Genomic DNA, 18,266 nt, shown 5'->3' with positions numbered 1-18,266 from the left:
TAATTTGTCTATTCAGATTTTCTGATTCTTCCTGATTTAAATTGGAAGATTATATATTTCTAGTAATTTATCCATTTCATACAGGTTCATACAGGTTGTCCTGTTTGTTGGCATATAGTTGTTCATAATAATTTCTTATAATTCTTTGTATTTCTTTGGCGTCAGTTGCTATTTCCCCTCTTTCATTTCTGATTTTATTTAATTGGGTCCTTTCTCTTTTTCTTTATGAGTCTGGTTAAAATTTTGTCAATCTTGTTTATCTTTTCAAAGAGCTAGCCCATGGATTCATTGATGTTTTGTATTTTTTTAGATTCTATTTCATTTATTTCTGCTCTGATCTTTATTATTTTCTTCCTTTACTCTCTTTGGGCTTTGTTTGATTTTTTTTTTTCCAGGTCCCTTTAAGTGTGAAGTTATATTGTTTATTTGAGGTTTTCTTCTTCTTCTTCTTTTTTTTTTAAGATTTAATTATTTATTTATATTTAGAGAGAGGGAAAGGGAGGAGAAAGAGAGGCAGAGAAACATCAATGTGTGATTGCCTCTCATGCACCCCCACTGGGAACACAGCCTTCAACCCAGGCATGTGCCCTGATTGGAAATTGAACCAGCCGCACTTTAGTTCACAGGCCAGATCTCTCTCTACTGAGCCACACCAGTGAGGATAGTTTTCTTGTTTTTTGAGGTCAAGGCCTGTAATGCTTTGGATTTTCCTCTTATGGTTGCTTTCCCAGTGTCCCACAGTTATTGGATTGTTGTGACCTCATTTTCATTTGTTTCGAGGTATCTTTTGCTTTTTTCCTGGGTCTTGTTGTTGACCCTTTCATTGTTTAATAATATGTTATTTAGCATCTCTGTCTTTGCGTGTTTTTCAGTGTTCTTGTGATTAATTTCTAGTTTCATAGCATTGTGATCAGAGAAGATACTTGATATGATTTCAGTCTTTTTAAACTTATTGAGACTAGTTTTGTGTCCTAACATGTGGCCTATCCTAGAAAGCGTACATGTGCACTTTGAAAGTATGTATATTCTGCTGCTTTGGTGTGAAATGCTCTGAGGATATCAATTAAATCCATTTGATCTTGTGTTGTTTAAGGCCACTGTCTCCATGTTGGTTTTCTGCCTGGAAGATGTATTCATTGAAATCAGTGGTGTGTCAAAATCACCAAGTATGAATGTATTTCTCTTGATCTCTCTCTTTATATCCATCAAAATTTGCTTTACACCTTTAGGTGCTCCTATGTTGGATGTATAAATGTTTATTAGGGTTAATATCCTCTTGTTGGATTGTTCCCTTTATCATTATATAGTATGCTTCTTTGTTTCTTACTACAGTCTTGATTTTAAAGTCTATTTTGTCAGATATAAGTTCTGGTACCCAGATTTTTTTCTTCCCATTTGCATTAAATATCATTTTCCAACTCTTTACTTTTAGTTTCTGTGTATCTTTTGATCTGAGATGAATCCCTTGGAGGTAACATATATATGGGTCTTGTTTTCTTATCCATTCAGCCTTTTGGTTGGAGGATTTAAGTCATTTACAGTTAAGGTGATTATTGGTAGATGCATTATGTAGCATCATTTTATTCATTGACTGTTTTCCTCTGTTGTTTTATTCTTTCTCTCCTCCTCCTCTTCCTCCTCCTCCTCCATTTTCCCCTTCTTCCCCTTCTCCTCCTCCTCCTCCCTTCTTCTTCTTCTTCTTCTTCTTCTTCTCCATCTTCCCCTTCTTCTCCCTCTTCTCCTTCTCCCTCCTCCTCCTCTTCACCTTTTAACATTTGTTGCAGTGCTGGTTTGGTGCTAACAAGTTCCTTTAGCTCTTTCTTGTCTGGGAAGCTCCTTCAATTTTAGATGATAGCCTTGCTTGATAAAGTAGCCTTGGTGTAGGTCACTAATATTCATCACCTTGAATATTATACACCACTCCCTTCTGGCCTGAAATGGGTCTGTTGGTTAATCTGACACCAGTCTAATTGGTGCTCTTGTAGGTAACTACCTGCTTTTCTCTTGTGGCTTTTAATTCTCTCCTTGTCTTTAATCCTTGTTATTTTATTGATGGTATGTCTTGTTTTAGGTCTCTTTGGGTCCAATTTGTTTGGGGCTCTCTGAGCTTTGTGGCCCTGTGTGTCTTTTTCTTTGACCAGATTAGGGGATTTTTTTGGTCATTATTTCTTCAAATAGGTTCTTTATCCGTTGCTTGCTCTCTTCTCCTTCTGGTATTCCTATGATATGGATCTAAAGTCTCTATCTGATAATTGCTTGTATTCATTTCGTCTAGTTCTTCTGGAGAATTTTTTTTTTTTTTTCCATTTTGGTGTCTGTTTCTTTGTTTTCCCATTTTGGCTGCTGCTTTCTATTTTCCACCTCAGCCTCTTAAACTATAATCAGCTGTTAAAATGATGAGTTGTTAATCTTATTAAGCTGTAGTCATCAGCTAGGCTTAAGCTCCACAAGGTTGGACAGAGTAATTCCTGGTGGCGGGGTCTTTCTTCCCCTCAGGCTGATGCCATTCAGAGAGGAGTGCTCTCTCTGAGTAATGGCTCCCACAGTATGGGGGATGATACAGGGACCCTGGCAGCTCTTCCTTCAGTTCTTTCCCTGGAGGCACCAGCCCAGACTTTCCTCACGCATCTCTAGCCTACTCTGCCCTCCCTGTGCTGGATCCTAGGGTAAGTGGCTGCAAATGAAATTTTGTGCATTGACCCATTAAAAGGTTCTCTACATTTCCAGCTGTCTCTCCCTGGCAGACAGAAACCCTGCTGCTTTTCACATATGGATGTTATCTGGGTTCCTTTCCGGCTCTGATGCTGTAGACTGAGGACACCAGCTTGGGGTTTAGGCCCATACTTTTTAGGGAAAACCTCCAGCCACTGAAATATCCCTCTGGTTCTTCAGCTGCCACCCTTGGGAACACAGCCAACCCCCTCTATCTCCGCACTCCATACCTGTCACATTGTGAAGTGCCTTTTTCTGTCTGTCTGTGGTTATAAGGCTTCTCCAGCTCAGTTAGTTATTCAGGATGATTTCGTTACAGTTTGGTTGTATTTACAGATTGGTCCTGGGAGGAGGTTAGTATAGCTTCTAGTTACTCCTCTACCATCTTGCCTTATCTCCTATTATTGGCTTTAAATGATTTTCTCTCTCTTAAAGGAAAGTATCACTAATTTGATTTCATAGCTGAATGCATTCAAAATAATATTTTCATATGACTATTTTTTCTGGTATAAACTTTTCCTTGGAAAAATGTATTCATTCTGGCTGATGTTATTTTGAAGAAATGAGGCTGCATACCACCAGGAAGTTCTAAAAGTAGTTATCTATGTTGTCAACTAGAATTTCAAAGAGCAATTTTTGGCACTCTGTAAGAATTATGTGAAGGAACCCTTCAGTAAAATGTGTACATGACAAATTAGTATCACTTCTCTTTCTGTAGATATAAACAGTGGACATACATTATGTTATTACATTTGAAAATTTTATGACATTTAAAACTAAAGCTCAACTTGATAATTTTATTTCAGAGTAAGAAAGAATAAAAACACAAAGACACCCTCCTTTTATACTCTTAAAAGAAATAAATTTCCCCCAAATTACTATTAAAATTAATTTGAAAATCTTTGGTATGAAAAAACGCTGTTAGAACTAATGTGCCATTATGAGTTCACTTATATGTGGAATCTAAAGAACAAAATTAACAGACAAAACAGAAACAGACTCATAGATATAAAGAACAAACTAAGGGACTGAGTGTAGTCAGATGGGAGGGGTTGAAGGTCTGTCTGAGTGAAAAGATTAGGAAATACCAGTTGGTAGTTACAAGATAGTTGCGGGATGTAAAGTACAGTGTAGGGAACATAGTTAATAATATTGTAATAATTATTTGTGATGCCGGGTACGAACTAGAGTTATTGGGGGAATTACTTCATAAATTTTGTAATTGTCTAACTGACACTGAACCCAACCAGTAGGGGTCTGGCCACTTGCCACCAACAGGTGAAAACTCTGGAGGCAGAGTTCAGTGGGAAGGAAAGGAATCTTTTATTTAATTTTTAAAATATCTGGGTAACAATGGCAAGGGGGAAAAGGTCCAGGCTATAATATCAAAAATAGCTATTTAGACCTGGCTGGTGTGGCTCAGTGGATTGAGTGCCGGCCTGTGAACCAAAAGGTTGCATGTTCAATTCTCAGTCAGAGCATATACCTGGATTGCAGGCCAGGTCCCCTAGCGGGGACCTGTGAGAAGCAACTGATCAATGTATCTTTCACACATCGATGTTTCTCTCCCTCCCTTCCTCTCTCTAAAAAAATAAATACAATCTTTAAAAAATAGCTATTTAAATAATTGTATTACAACTACTGTATAGATTCAAGAACTGGAAATAACATAAAAACAAAAATCTGTAACAAATATCTGTTTATAGTGTTGAATTAAGCTTGCCATAAGCAGCTTTCAGTTGTGACTCTTAATCACCAAGGCCATTAGACCAGATAAATATCCCTGTTCTCTGGAACATATGCCTCAGGTTACAAAAACTAAGATGACTACCACAAAGATACTACAGAAGAAGGCATGGAAACTTTGGTCCCATTTAGTTTTTCTCCCCCTATTAAACCTCCAAAACTAATATTTTAGTCTCATGGTCCCACATTGGAAGCAGATGGCAGCCGCACCGACAGACCCACCCTCTGCAGGCCTGAGCATACTCCCCTCCCCTCCCCTCTCCTTTTTCTGTCCCCTGTCCCCAATTCCCTGGGCCCAGGACCTCCACCCCCCACAGCCAGGAAGGAGGGGAGATTAAAAAGGAAATAGCATTTCTGCACGCTCCTTTCTGAATGCTCTCCCAGAGTCCCTTGCACAGCCAGTGGGCATTGTCCTGGTTATTTTAAAATTTGGAATGTGAAATACAGGGTCCAGCACGAATAATGCCCCTTTTTAATGAGCTGTTAATCTATACCAAATCTTTTATTACAAAATCATAAACATGTAATTCTGTAACATAACAATATCACACTCAAGCACAGCATATGACATTTTCGGTGAAATGTTCAAGAGATAGAATGTCTTGCTATCTTGTGCAAGACATTCATGTACCCTACGAAACCGCACTCACGGGCATTACTTCTGCTGGACCCTATATATCAATAATTTGCTACGCAAAAATTTAGTCATCTAAATTATATTCATTTCAAGTAAGGAGAAAATTAGCTGCTGAATTAACTTTCTATAGCATGTAATAAAATTCAGTATAGTGAAATTCACTGTTTTTGCTGTGCAATTCTGTTAGTTTTGACAAATGTACAATGTTGTGTAACCAGCCCCTCAAATCAAGAACGAGTTCCTTCATGTCAAATATATTTCTTCATGTTGCCCCTTTGTAGTCCACTCTTCTGTTTACACCCAAGCTCTGAATACTGTTGAGTTTTTTAATATACGTATAAGTTTGTCTTCATCAGAATGTTAAATAAATGGAGTTAGACAGTATGTAGCCTTTTAAACCTGGCTTCTTTTACTTCACGTAATACATTTGAAATTCATCAGCTTCAAGTTTTAGTAGTTTCTTTTTAATGTTGAATAATATTCTAGTATATGGATATACACCTAGTTGTTTCAGGATTTTGCAATTAATTGCTTACCTCTTGCTTCTCTACTTTTTTATTCATTTCTGCTTTGTTTTCTCCAAAACATGTAATAGCAATAGTATAGTTATAGCAAATCCTTATTAATTAGTTAATGAAACACATTTTTGTTGATTGCCTACAAAGTCACAGGTATTATTTTAGATACTAGGGTTTCACCAGTTGAACAAAACACACAAATATCTCTGCACAACTATGACTATGGCTTCAAACATTAAAATTAATAAATCTGGTTATTATAATGAATTATTATACATGCATAGATTTCTCATCTTAAAGATTTTTTGTCTTAGATAATATTTTCCTTTTTTCCATTCATTCAGCCTGATTATTTTTAATCATTATTCAGGGAAAAAAGAAAGCAAACTACTAAAGTTCATTGAAAACATTAAAGATGGTTAGTGTAGAATACTGAATATATTCTGTTTCTAATGGTAATCGTTTCTGTGAATTACTTAGGATAAAACTACTTTCTTAGTTATGTTTGCTCCGTGCAAACATAGTTTCTAATATGTCTTTTGTTATGCCAGGAATTTTGTTTTCATTTCTTCTTGATAGTCTCAGTTTTCTCAAGAAGATATACATAGATTAATTAGTAAAGTCCAGAAGAATAGTTGTCCTGTTTCTTCTCTCAGCAGTGAAACAACATACCATTCTGCTTTCTAGGGATCTAGTCCAAAATTTTTTTTAAGGAGTAGAGAAAGTAAAAGGAAGACAGAAAAGGAAAAAAACCCCCAAGAACCCAGGGTTGAACCTAGAGTCTATGAGAATGCTTTTAGGGAATGAGAATTATAGATGGTTTGGAAACCCAATATGTGTATAGATATCTAAGCTTTTCAACTACATGAAAGACAGTAGAAATCAAAGAAAAGTTAGAACCTGCATGTATGCTTTGGATATGCTGTCCTTTGTTGGATAGGCCCGACGCTATAACTCTAGAGCAAAAATCCTTTGAACACTTGTATGAACACTTGTACATCAGCTTTTAATAAAAAGAATGTGCAAAGCTAGCATTTTACTGTGAAGTTTTAGACAAAACTGATTTATTTATAAATTTCTATAAAATATATCTATGAATATGTTTCCATTAGTATTAAGTAATGAAATATAGAGCCAGGATTGTTAAATGGTTCAAAATTCCACTTGTTTCTATGGATACATTTTGGGAAGCTACTGAGTTGTAAGAATCACATCAGTGTATCATTCTTAAAACTGTCATTTAAGTGAAATCATTCTATATTTTTAAATTTTCAGGGATTTTAAGATTTGATTTTACTTATTCATTAATTTTTAAAAAATTCATAAAGGGTAAAGATAGAATATTAACCCCAATCGTAGGAATTTAACTTGGCCTAGTTCATTCCTCTTCTTCAGATTTCTAAGCCCTAGTTTTTTTTGTTTTTATTTTTTTAAGTTGAATTGGCACTTTACTATGTCTTGGAAAATTTGACTAACAGTGTGTGGGAGATTATTGTTATTGAACATTAAAAGATATCGATAGCATGGTCATTAACATGGCATAAGATATGGGAGACCTGTTAGATTTAGGAATTAGTTTCATACCAGACATTGGAAAATTTATATAGAAAAGACTGGTCAACTACACCAATAAATGATAGTTAAGTACCATTATTAAGTGAATGAAGGAACATATGTTAGTATTTCTGATTACAATCCTTATTTTCAGAATATTGATATTTTGATTATTAGTTTTGCAGGCTTTTTTGCAAAAAAAAATTTTTGCAGATTTTTAAGATATAGCATTCAGAAGTTTACTGCTTTTTCACATATATTCATGTAATTTTGAAACTTCAACGTTAGCCTAGCTTTTCTCTCATTTTTAATTTACAAAGTTTTCATTTCAAGTTTGAGAAAAATTTATTGAGTTTTCTTTTTTTTCAAATATATTATGGTACATAATTCTGTTTCACTTTAAGGAATTTTTTCATGACATTTTACTCTGAATAATCAGTCTTCTCCAGTGATATCTTTAATAAGTGAAGTATGCCTTCCATTTTATAGTTACTTCTTCATACAGATACCCCTTTCTGGTTGCTTTACATTTTAAATGTAATTTTACCAGAATTAATATGTTAACCAGTTTTTTTGGGCAGCAATTTGTTTTTAAAATTTTAATGTAAGTCTTTAAATAGTTAAAACTTTATTGTTTATGTAGTAAATTATTGAAATCTAATGATGTCAGGTACTGTTCTGATTTTCTGACCTCATGGCATTTTGCATCTGGTATGGGGACACAAACCACAAATAAAAAAGAAGATGGCACAGAAAAGTTTCCAGCAACACCACAGTGAGTCCCCCGCTCCACACCGAGTATTGGAACTCCAAACCCGAGGGCTGAGCTGGTTTGCTCTTCTCTAGGCACCCAACAGAGGGTGAATCGTCAGCGCAGCCGGACACACGGGATTGTCCTCTAGGAAAGGGAACATCTTGCTGCATTCCACTCATACTGGAGCTGCAAAGGACCGCCAATTGAGCCTATAACAATGGGGGCTTTGCCATCCTAAGTGCGGTTGCTAGTGGAGAAAAACATCTTGTAACTAGACACCAGCTGTGCTGATTGCAATTGGAGACCTTCTGAGAAGTCAAAAGGAGCCATTGGTCCTAGCTAGCCCTTGCAGGCAACTTTGAGAGTTCCACCAGGGGTCAGGGGTCATTCAGTGGGCAATTCTATTTGACTTTCTTCAGTCTGCCCCCAGGAGTCTAAATATAAGGCCTTCCATCAGTGACATGAATTAAGGGGCCTACCCATATTAAAAAAAAAATAGAAGGAATAGAGAATTGTTCATTCATTGACTTCCTTCACCTACTTCTGCAGGTTGGACATGTTTATTTCTCACCAATCAGGTTCTGTCAGCCTCAGGATGAACCAGATTATCCTTTTTCCCAGAGTAATGCACTTCCCAAAGACTCAAGGTCACTATTTTGTTATTGCAAGAAACTTTCAGGGCAGAGGAGGATGATTGTAGAATTATCCAATGCAAAGTTAGGGGAACGCATTCCTACTCATTCAGGTTGTCTAAGAAACATCAGCAACAGTCACAGTGAGCGAACCTGACCATCAGCATGTTGGTGCACTTTTGCCAGACCCATAGACATAGCAGTCACAGTCTAATCAGAGAAGTGTCTTGGGCTTCAGAATCCCCAGAGGGAGCTGTCTCCAGGGGGAACCTCTCTTTAGGTGGAATTGCTCATTCCAGTCTTCTGTATTAATGACTACTAGCGTTTCCCCTGCTATTACTACTCCTTGCATTATATCCCAGCAAATCTCTTAGGTCCACTCTGGCACTCTGGGTCTTTGCATCAACCCATCAGTTCCATTTTGTGTGCCTGTTTTCAAGCCTCAACAAAAAAGAAACTATTGTTTTATATAATCAGTGTTCAAGTAAATAGGCAACATAGCATAGGAATAATAATAGGGTTAGTGGACATACTGGATGAGTCTGGGAAGCCTTTAGAGAAGAGAGAGCATTTGAGGTGTGGTTTGAAGGGCAGAGAAGCAGGGAAGAAAGACAGTCTTGATCATGGTGTCATGGAGGAATAAAAAGGTTTCAGGTGTGTTCAGACAATGGTGAGCTTTATGTGGTTAGGAGTGTGTAAGAATAGTAGGAGATAACTTGGGAGAGGAGTGTTGGAACAGGTATTTCAATCTTATGTAAGGCATTAACCGACTTATTTTATACAGAGAAGCACAGCAGGGCATAAGTGTCCTACTCATGTTCATAATTTTAAAATCTCTTATAAGAACTAATTGTTTTTATATTTAATGACATTAATAATATTTTGGTCTTTCATTTTCGTGTCTTCAAATCATTTTCTCCAATCCATTACCTAGTTTTATCTTAATATGCATGTGGCACAGATCTGAAAGTATTATAGTATTCTAATATTTAAAGTTGAAGAAACTCAGGTACTGAGAGATTATATAATCTACTCAGTCAAATGGCTGTGTTTAGAGTACCGCCAGATTTTCTGATTCTAAATTCCATATACTTGTTGGATGTTATTTGTGTAAGTATATGCTTTTGATCTTTTTTCCCCCCTCAAATTATTGTTTTTCTTTTCTCCATAGGACTTAGCTTTTACCCTGGAAGAGAGACAACAGTTGAATATTCATGGATTGTTGCCACCTTGCTTCATCAGTCAAGATATCCAGGTCCTTAGAGTACTTAAAAATTTTGAGCGTCTGAACTCTGACTTTGACAGGTAACACATTCCTGAAGGTGATTTTAATATCTCACTTAGGCAATTATTTAGTTTATTTTTATTAGATGAAAAAGTGAAAATAGTTATTGATTTGGAAAGAGTGTCAACTTTGAGGATAATTTGCCTGTAAATATAATGATGTTTTTAAAAAAAATTTACCCTTTGTAGGAACATTTGAATAAAGTAAAATGTTCTTTTCTAAACTAATATCCTCAGAGAGACTACTTTTCTCTTGTGATAAAATTGTTACTATGATAAACTATGAGGAAATGCTATCCTAGGCAGAGAAAAACAGGTTAAAGTGGCTTTTAGTCAGACTATAAACACTAATTTTAGTTGAGAGTGCACTTTTTCAACTTCTAATCATGGTTCTAACCCTATTGCGAATTTAGGCCACTTACTGTTTAGAATTCAGTTTCCATGTTTGCACAAGATAAAGGTAACATTGTTCCCTTCCTGTGTAAGGAGATAGCCCTAGATTGAAATTTTACCAGCAGTGGGGCTTGAGCAAACCACACAACCACTTTTATGACCACTCTATATGCCTTGGTCTCTGCTTTTGACTCTGCCCTTTTTTTATTGAGGTACTGAACTCTCTAAACCTCAGGTTTTTCATTTGTGAGTTGAAGAGAATAATAGTTATTTCAAACTATTGTGCAAAGTTTAGAAGAGAGAACTAACTCTATACCTGGTAAATATTTGTATTAGTCAGAGATCTTCAGGGGTCTTCAGAGAAAAAGAAGCAACAGGATCTGTGCATCTGTCTACAAATGCACACACACATACACATACACTATACCCTGTTGTATGGAGATACACATATATTTCAAGAAATTGGTTCACATGATTGTGGAGGCTGGGTAAGTCCTAAATCTGTAGGTAGACTGGCAGGGTGGAGAACAAGAAAAGACCTGCAGTTTCAGTCTAAAGCATACAGCTTTAAGAATTCCTTTTTGCTAAAGAGGGTAAGAATGACAGTGGAGTAGCAGTCCAAATTCTACTTGGTAGGCAGGATCAATTACCCTAGCCAGCTCTGTAACTTCCTTCTTTACGTGTTGATTCAGAGGCATGTGATGTCCAAAGTGGCAGCTGTAACTTCCAGTTCAATAGAATCATTGTTTTCTGGTAGGAGCTTTCCTGCCTTTGGAACTAAGATTTATTGGCCAGTAGAGCATAAGTTCATGGGGACAGGAAGCAGAAATTTTGCTAGTGGGCCACTGAGGATAATGGTAAGTGGTGTGACTTCCATTTCCAACCTTGGGCGTCTGGACCTGTGAATACTGGCTATGGGAGACATAGTATTATACTGGACACTGATTCAGGTCATACGTGGCCTTCTAGAGAACCTTGCCCCCGCTTTGCAAGGTATTACCACCTAGCTGGTGCTGTAACTGAGTCTTCAGAGGGCCATTCCACCATTCTCTCATGTCAGCTGCTTTTGGATGGTGGGAAACATGGTAAGACCAGTGAATTTCATGAATATGGGCCCGTTGCCACACTTCATTTGCTCTGAAGTGAGTCCCTTGATCAGAAGCAATGCCTTGTGGAATACCATAATGGTGGATAAGGCATTCTGTAAGTCCATGGATGGTAGTTTTGGTTGAAGCATTGTGTGCAGGGAAGGCAAATCTGTATACAGAATAAGTGTCCATTTCAATACGAATAATGCTGCTCCATCCACAATGGAAGTAGTCCCATGTAACCATCCTGCCACCAGGTAGCTTGCTGATCACCTGGCAGAATGGCCCATATCAGGCATGCAGTGCTGGTCTCTGGCAGATTGGCACTCAGCAGTTTCTAAAGCCAGGTCAGCTTTGGTGACTGGAAGTCCATATTGCTGAGCCCGTGATAACTTCCATTCCTGCCATTGCCACTTTTCTCATGAACCCGTGGGTGATGGAGGGGGCAGCTGGGGAGAGGCGGACTCAGTTTGCCCAGCTGTGGATTTTTGCTGCTTCTTAAACTTCTTCACAGTCCCTTTCACTCGTTCATTAAGTTCTTCCTTTAGCTTCTTACGTTTTTACTTTATATTCTTTTCCTGGGCTATTTTATCAGCTACCTCGTAAGAGCAGATGACTTGCATATTTTACCATGGGTCATTCTTCAAACAGACAAAAGACGTTGAGCATCAACTCATTGTCAGGTGCCTTTTTACGTATTGGGATTATAGACAATGCTCTCTGCCCTCACTGAATTTAGCTAAACTATTTTTTAAAATTACTTAAAAACAAAATTATTTAATATGCTAGAAAATGACAAGTGCTAATAAAAGAAAAAAAAGAAAAGGTAGAATTGGGTAAGAGGGATTGGTATGGTCAGTTTGCATTGTTAAATTGGGTGATCAGGATGGAGTTCATGAGAAGGTGACTTAGGAACAAGTAACCAAAGGTAGTGAGGCAGTTAGCCATGAAGAAATCTGAGGAGCACTGGTGTTCTTTACCTGGTATGTTCAAGGATCAGCAGGGGAAGCTGTGCCTGGAATTGGATGAATGAGAGGAGAAATGGTAGGTTGGGAGAGGAAGTTAGGTAACAGAGGGCAGATGATGTATTCAAAGGCCACTAAAGGACTTCTGCTGTTATTTTGAGTGAAAAGGGAAGCCATTCAAGGTTTTGAACAGATAACATGATCTGAGCTGTATTTCAAGATGACTGTCTGCAATGTTGAGGATAGAATGTAGTCTGGAAGAATATTTTAGGAGATTATTACAATAATCCAAATAAGAGATAGTGGTGGTTTAGATTCAGGGTAGTAGCAATGAAGGTGTTGAGATTTTGGAGATATGTTGAAGGCAAAGCCAGCGTAATTTCCTACTATATTAGAGATGAATGTTAGAGAGCTTTCAGAGAGGAAAACAGCAAGAATAAACAGAAAAGAAATTGCAGAGAAACAGGAAACCAGTGGGATAGGGGGAAAGCCAAGAAAATATGACGGCTGTTAGTCAAATGAAGGGCATTTATTGACCTCTATGGAATGCCACTTGCATCAGATGTTCTGATAAGTAAAAGAAGATGAGGTCTGAGAATTGATCCTTAGTTTAGCAGTGATGATTGACTTACACATTGCTAGATCAGTTTTAGCATAATCTTCTTCCCAAATATTAATTTTTTCAGTTGGTGTAATCTACCTATTTGCCCAGCATTAGAATCCTGTTTCTCTGACATCAACTGCTATGCGTTTTCAGCTATTTCAGGGCATGCAAATCAATCCAAAAAGACTAGTAAGATTATTAAGTACAATTTTGAAATATTCTTTTAAGTTGGACCAAGCAGTTTGAATTTTATTCTTTAAACCATTGAAAGTTACATGATAAGGTTAGTGTTTAGAAAGATAAGCCTGGGTCAAAAATGCCTTTAGAAAGAAAAAGGCCATTTGATACAAATAATAAGAAAAATCCCTTGAACTCACCTACCTTAGTAATTTTTAGGGCTGGTGCTGCATTCCTTACTCATTTTTCATTTGTTATTTCCCTTGGTTATTCAACACTGAAAGTTAAAGTAAAAAGTTAATGCTATATGTCTAGTGGTATTTTCATCTCTCTTTCATTTAAAAATAGGGATAAAGTCATTTCAAATATTAAGTAAAACTGCTATTTTAGCAATGATTTTAACATTTGAATGACACTAGTTCAGATTTATGGGTCTTCACTTTTTGAGGTATTTAAGAATATTTCTGAAGTCTTTTTTGATCAGATATTTTCTATATGACCTAAAAAATACTTCATACTTTGTGGAAAAATGTTTAATTAGATTTCTGATAAGCTATTTCATGACATTGTTGGAATATAGACCTTATTTTGTCCAATTTCCACAGGTATCTTCTCTTAATGGATCTTCAAGATAGAAATGAAAAGCTCTTTTATAAAGTGCTAACATCTGACATTGAGAAATTCATGCCTGTTGTTTATACCCCTACTGTGGGTCTGGCGTGCCAGCAATATAGTTTAGTTTTCCGGAAGCCAAGGTATGTAAACTTTTATCTTAAATACAACCTGTGTCTTTATTTTTTTTGTAAAGTTTTGTGCAGTAAAATATTGAATGGAATTGAAGTTTAGAAAATTTTAATCTAAATCAAACTTCATTTAAAAGAACATTAAATATACACATATCAGATTATAATATAGTATTTCATTTCTAGATTTAAGAAAAGGAGAAAGTATTTCTAAACCAATTTAGATTACCCTTTACATACAATAAATGAACTTTTTTATTTGGTAAGGAAATAATTGCTCATAATTACCTTGTCTTTGAGATGTTAATTACCATTATTATATATACATTTTACTAGCTGAAGCCAAGATTCCAGATTTTTTTGAAAATAGGAGAATATTACTTTCTAGATTAAGAGTTGGGATTAAAATAGTTCTTTTGTCAGTTTCCCTTAAGTGAAACAGTAGTCACCTTTAAAGATGAATAGAGTTTTTGTAAAACTATAGCTTTACTTTATTCAATATAAATACTTTTGAAGCAAGGACCACTTGAAGTAAATAAATATTAATACTTTTAATATCAGCAACAGCATAAGCTCAAGTTGAATATATTTGTGCTATGTATAGTTCTGAATTTAAAGATAAAAAACTATTATAAGTTTATACTACAAATATAAAAGCCTCTTGAAAATATTGTTATTAAAAGGATTATTTCAGAGTTAATAATTTGAAAGTTAAATGGAACATGGGGATTTTACATAGATTATGGATATAGTGGTATTTAGCATAATTATGCCACATTGACTTTGTATAAATGAAAGAATTAGTTACATCACACCTTGTATAAAGAGAAGAATTAGATCAATGTTTGTAGATGTTCTATTAAATTACATTAGTAGTACATATCTATTGTATTATATAATGGTAAATAAACATCTTTTCATAGAAGGACAAGAGCTAGAATTTAGCTGGTAAATGTATTGTGAGGAATAATTCTTTTTGGTTATATATTTCTTTTTAATGATATAAATAATACATATTCACTAATGAGAAAATACAAATATACAGGTGGAAAAATTTTAAAAATACCTAATGTCATCATACCTGAAACCTGGATCCACACAAATACATACTGTTTTCCTTATAGAAAGGATCATACTATATAAACTATTACCTTTTTGTCATTTCCAAGTGACATCATAACATCTGTCCATGTCTATAAAATATAATTCTACATAAAGAATCTCAATGAAAGCATAATTGTATACAACTTGGCTTTTTAAAAATGTAATTTAAGTATATTTATTGAAATGCTCACTTTTCTCTGAGATGCTGAGAAATGTTCCAAACTATAAGAAATGTAGAAAAGCTTAGCTTGTACTATTTGGTCGAAGTTGACATAGAAATCTCAATAGCAAAAATTATTTTTGGACACTTATATACTACATGATTTTCTAACCACTTGGGATACATTGGTGTATGTGTAAATCTAAGTAGAAAAGAAAGACAGGAAAATAAGAAATAAGTAAAGTGTCCAGAATGTTTGCAGATAGTAAGTATTAGGGAGAAAGAAAGAGTAGAGCAGGGAAAGCGAGATCTGGAGTGTCAGTTGTTTTAGGGGGGCGCAGTTGCAATTTTTAAAAATATCTACTTATTTATTTACTTTTTTCCATCACCATTTATCCCTCCTCCTCCAATTTTAAATGGAGTGATCGTGTAGGCCTCATTGGAACATGACATTGGAGGAGTGAGAAGGCGCATCATGTAGCTACAGGGGAGATAGTCAGTGCCAGGGCCATAGGTGGGAACAAGCCTGGAGAGCAGGTGCAGCCTGGAGACCGTTGAGGCTGGAGTGAAGGAGGGGAGAGGAGTAGATGTGATAACAGATGTAATGTAAATGAGAGGGTACAGAACCTGTGGTCCCTTGAATGCTATTTTAAAGGACATTGGCTTTTGACTGTTAAGTGGGTAGAAGAATGAGGTCGCCTGGTTAGCAGGCTATTGCAGTAAACCCAATGAGAGATCACGGTGACTCAGATTAGAGGGGTAGCTATGGGATTAGGGGTAAGACTTCAGATTCTGGGTAAAGAGAAAGAAAGGCACAAGGATTTTTTTCTTGGACTGAGGTTTCCTAGAGCAATACTTTTAACTACTCTGGAGTATGCTTATTTTCACTTACTGGTTTTGCACTTGTTTTAGTTGCAAATAAATTACTTAATCTTTCCGTGCTTCAGTTTCCTTCTCTGTTACATAGAGATGATACTACTTTTTGACATCCTTTATCCACATTTTTAAAATCCAGAACTTTGAAAACCAAAATATTAAAAGAAATCTCCTTTGGGATACATCCTGATATATCTGAATCCATGTGGTGGCAAAACTTGAAGTGAATTTATAGTCTTTATCTAACATAGTATAATTTGTTTTTCTTTAGAAGTATTAATGCATTTGATTACTGGAGGCTTTATCAGAAATAAATTGGATGGGTGGATGGATGGATGGATGGATGGATGGATGGATAGACAGACAGATAAATAGGTAGATAGGTAGATAGAATAATAGGAGAGGGAGAGGAGGAGGTGTGGCAGGAGGTAGGAGAGCATTTGTAGCAAAATGCTCACAAATGTTGAATCTAGGTGGAGGTATTTGTTGTATTATACTTTCAGTTTTCCACAATATTTGAAATGTAAGTAAAGGAATGCTTTGCTCACAAAAAAGTAGTTTCTAAAACCATTTGTATATGATCTCTTTATGACAGCTTTCTGTCATGTTGATTTTTAAGTGTGTTTATATTGTTAAACTTTTGATGATTTTAAAGTTGTTCAGTAGAATAGTTCTCATAGTTTCTCTCCTAGTTATGAAAAGGGAACTTGTTTGAAAATATCATGTGGCATAAATTTAGACATTGTATTTAATTGGAAAGGAAATGGTGATTATGCTTGAATAATGATGGATCTTTCAGGCATCAATTAGCATATGTACAGTTTTTTTTAAAGCCAAGATTAACAAATGTCTATTTAACCTTTTCTGCTGCAACAGCAAGTATTCGAAGATCTTCAGAAAATGATCAGGAGGATTATAACTTTTATTATATTTACTTTGTAGATTTGATGGTAACAATTAGGAAAGTAGGTGAAAGTTAATCGTTAATATTACAATTACTAAGTGTAATAAAGTTGAACACAGGTATGTCTTTGGATAGCATTCTTCTTAATGTAGCTTAATGATATGATACTTTCCTCTGACTAGGTACTTATTTTTCAGTTTGAATATGGCATTAAAATCTGGCTAGATATCCAAAAATAAATTCTTATGTAAATACCTCTACTTCCAATATTTTTTCCTAAGAAATGATGCTGGAATATCCATTTATTGGTTTTGTATTGAATTTCTTTTATTTTTGGCATAGGTAATATGTGTGGTTTTTTTCAAGCTGTCATGGATAATCATTTTTAAGAATGTGTTGAGCTTGCTTGGATTATCTCCTTCCCATGTGCATATAACATTTTGATTTTTGCAGATCCAATATTTGGTAGTGGATTATACTTATGTCTGACTGTGGTTAATTTGTTGATAGAGATGTAATTTTTGGAAGCTAGAGACAATTCTTTTTGTATTTTTGCAGAATGCTAGGCTTACTGTGTTAATTAAATTACTTGTATTTTATGAATCTTTTTTTAAAAAGAAATGTTTTGTTCAAATTAATGATTCAGGTATACGTAAAGGACAGCAAAGCAGATTTAGATAATTTTGGGGGAGGGAAATATTTCTACCTGCTATATTTCACATTGCATTTTCCAGGAATCATCTTCTTCTCTTAGCAATTTTTATCAGCTACACATAATTTTATTATGCCTTTGGCAATTAATCATGTTTCTTTTGTATTTTTGATATTTCTTATGTTTTATCAAAATGCTCTTGTCTTTTTTGTTGGCACTTTACTATTCATTACGTCCCAAATAGTTTATAAGCATTTAGAATGAAGGGATTGTATTTTATAATTTATATCTGTATTTTTATCTTATTTAGGCTTACTGCTTGGTTTCTGCTGAATTAATATATGTTGTTTGTTACCTCATAGAAATAGTAACAATATTATTGTATTTATTTGCCCACAAGAAAACCATGAAGTATTGATAATGTTCTTTATTTCTCCTGTTGTTTAAACATATTGCTTTAACAGGTAAATTCTCAAAAATAATAGACCTGAAAGCAATTGGACTCACTCCAAGGAATCAGTGTGAGAAAATAGAATTTTCATTAAATATAGACAATACAACTTAAAACACATGTTATCCTCCTTTCAACTATCATTTTTGTACAGTAGTTTGCTAATATGATTTTGGAAAAAAGGATGAGCTAATACAACAGATTGTTGATTACAATTTTTAAAAAAAAATTTATAAATTCTGATTCAACTAATACTGTTGGTTGGTTTGCCAAAGGTAATGGTAAAAAAAGTGTTTAGTGCCCAAATTAATT

General features: G+C 35.3%; 1 protein-coding gene across 1 annotated transcript in view; it reads left to right on the top strand.

The window, feature by feature from the left end:
* The window catches only part of ME1 (malic enzyme 1), a 166,084-nt gene that overhangs the window by 20,510 nt on the left and 127,308 nt on the right, over positions 1 to 18,266 (top strand). Inside the window, exons 2-3 of the mRNA XM_054569670.1 lie at positions 9,725 to 9,858; positions 13,670 to 13,819. Coding sequence (XP_054425645.1) covers positions 9,725 to 9,858; positions 13,670 to 13,819 — 284 coding nt within the window. The remainder of the gene's footprint in view (positions 1 to 9,724; positions 9,859 to 13,669; positions 13,820 to 18,266) is intronic.

This window comes from Pteronotus mesoamericanus, unplaced genomic scaffold (assembly GCF_021234165.1).
Source record: "Pteronotus mesoamericanus isolate MK-2021 breed Mesoamerican mustached bat unplaced genomic scaffold, CSHL_Meso_final contig_20, whole genome shotgun sequence".
Classification (NCBI taxonomy): Eukaryota; Metazoa; Chordata; class Mammalia; order Chiroptera; family Mormoopidae; genus Pteronotus; species Pteronotus mesoamericanus.
Note: the sequence above shows the minus strand (reverse complement) of the source record. Positions and strands in the feature narration are given on the sequence as shown.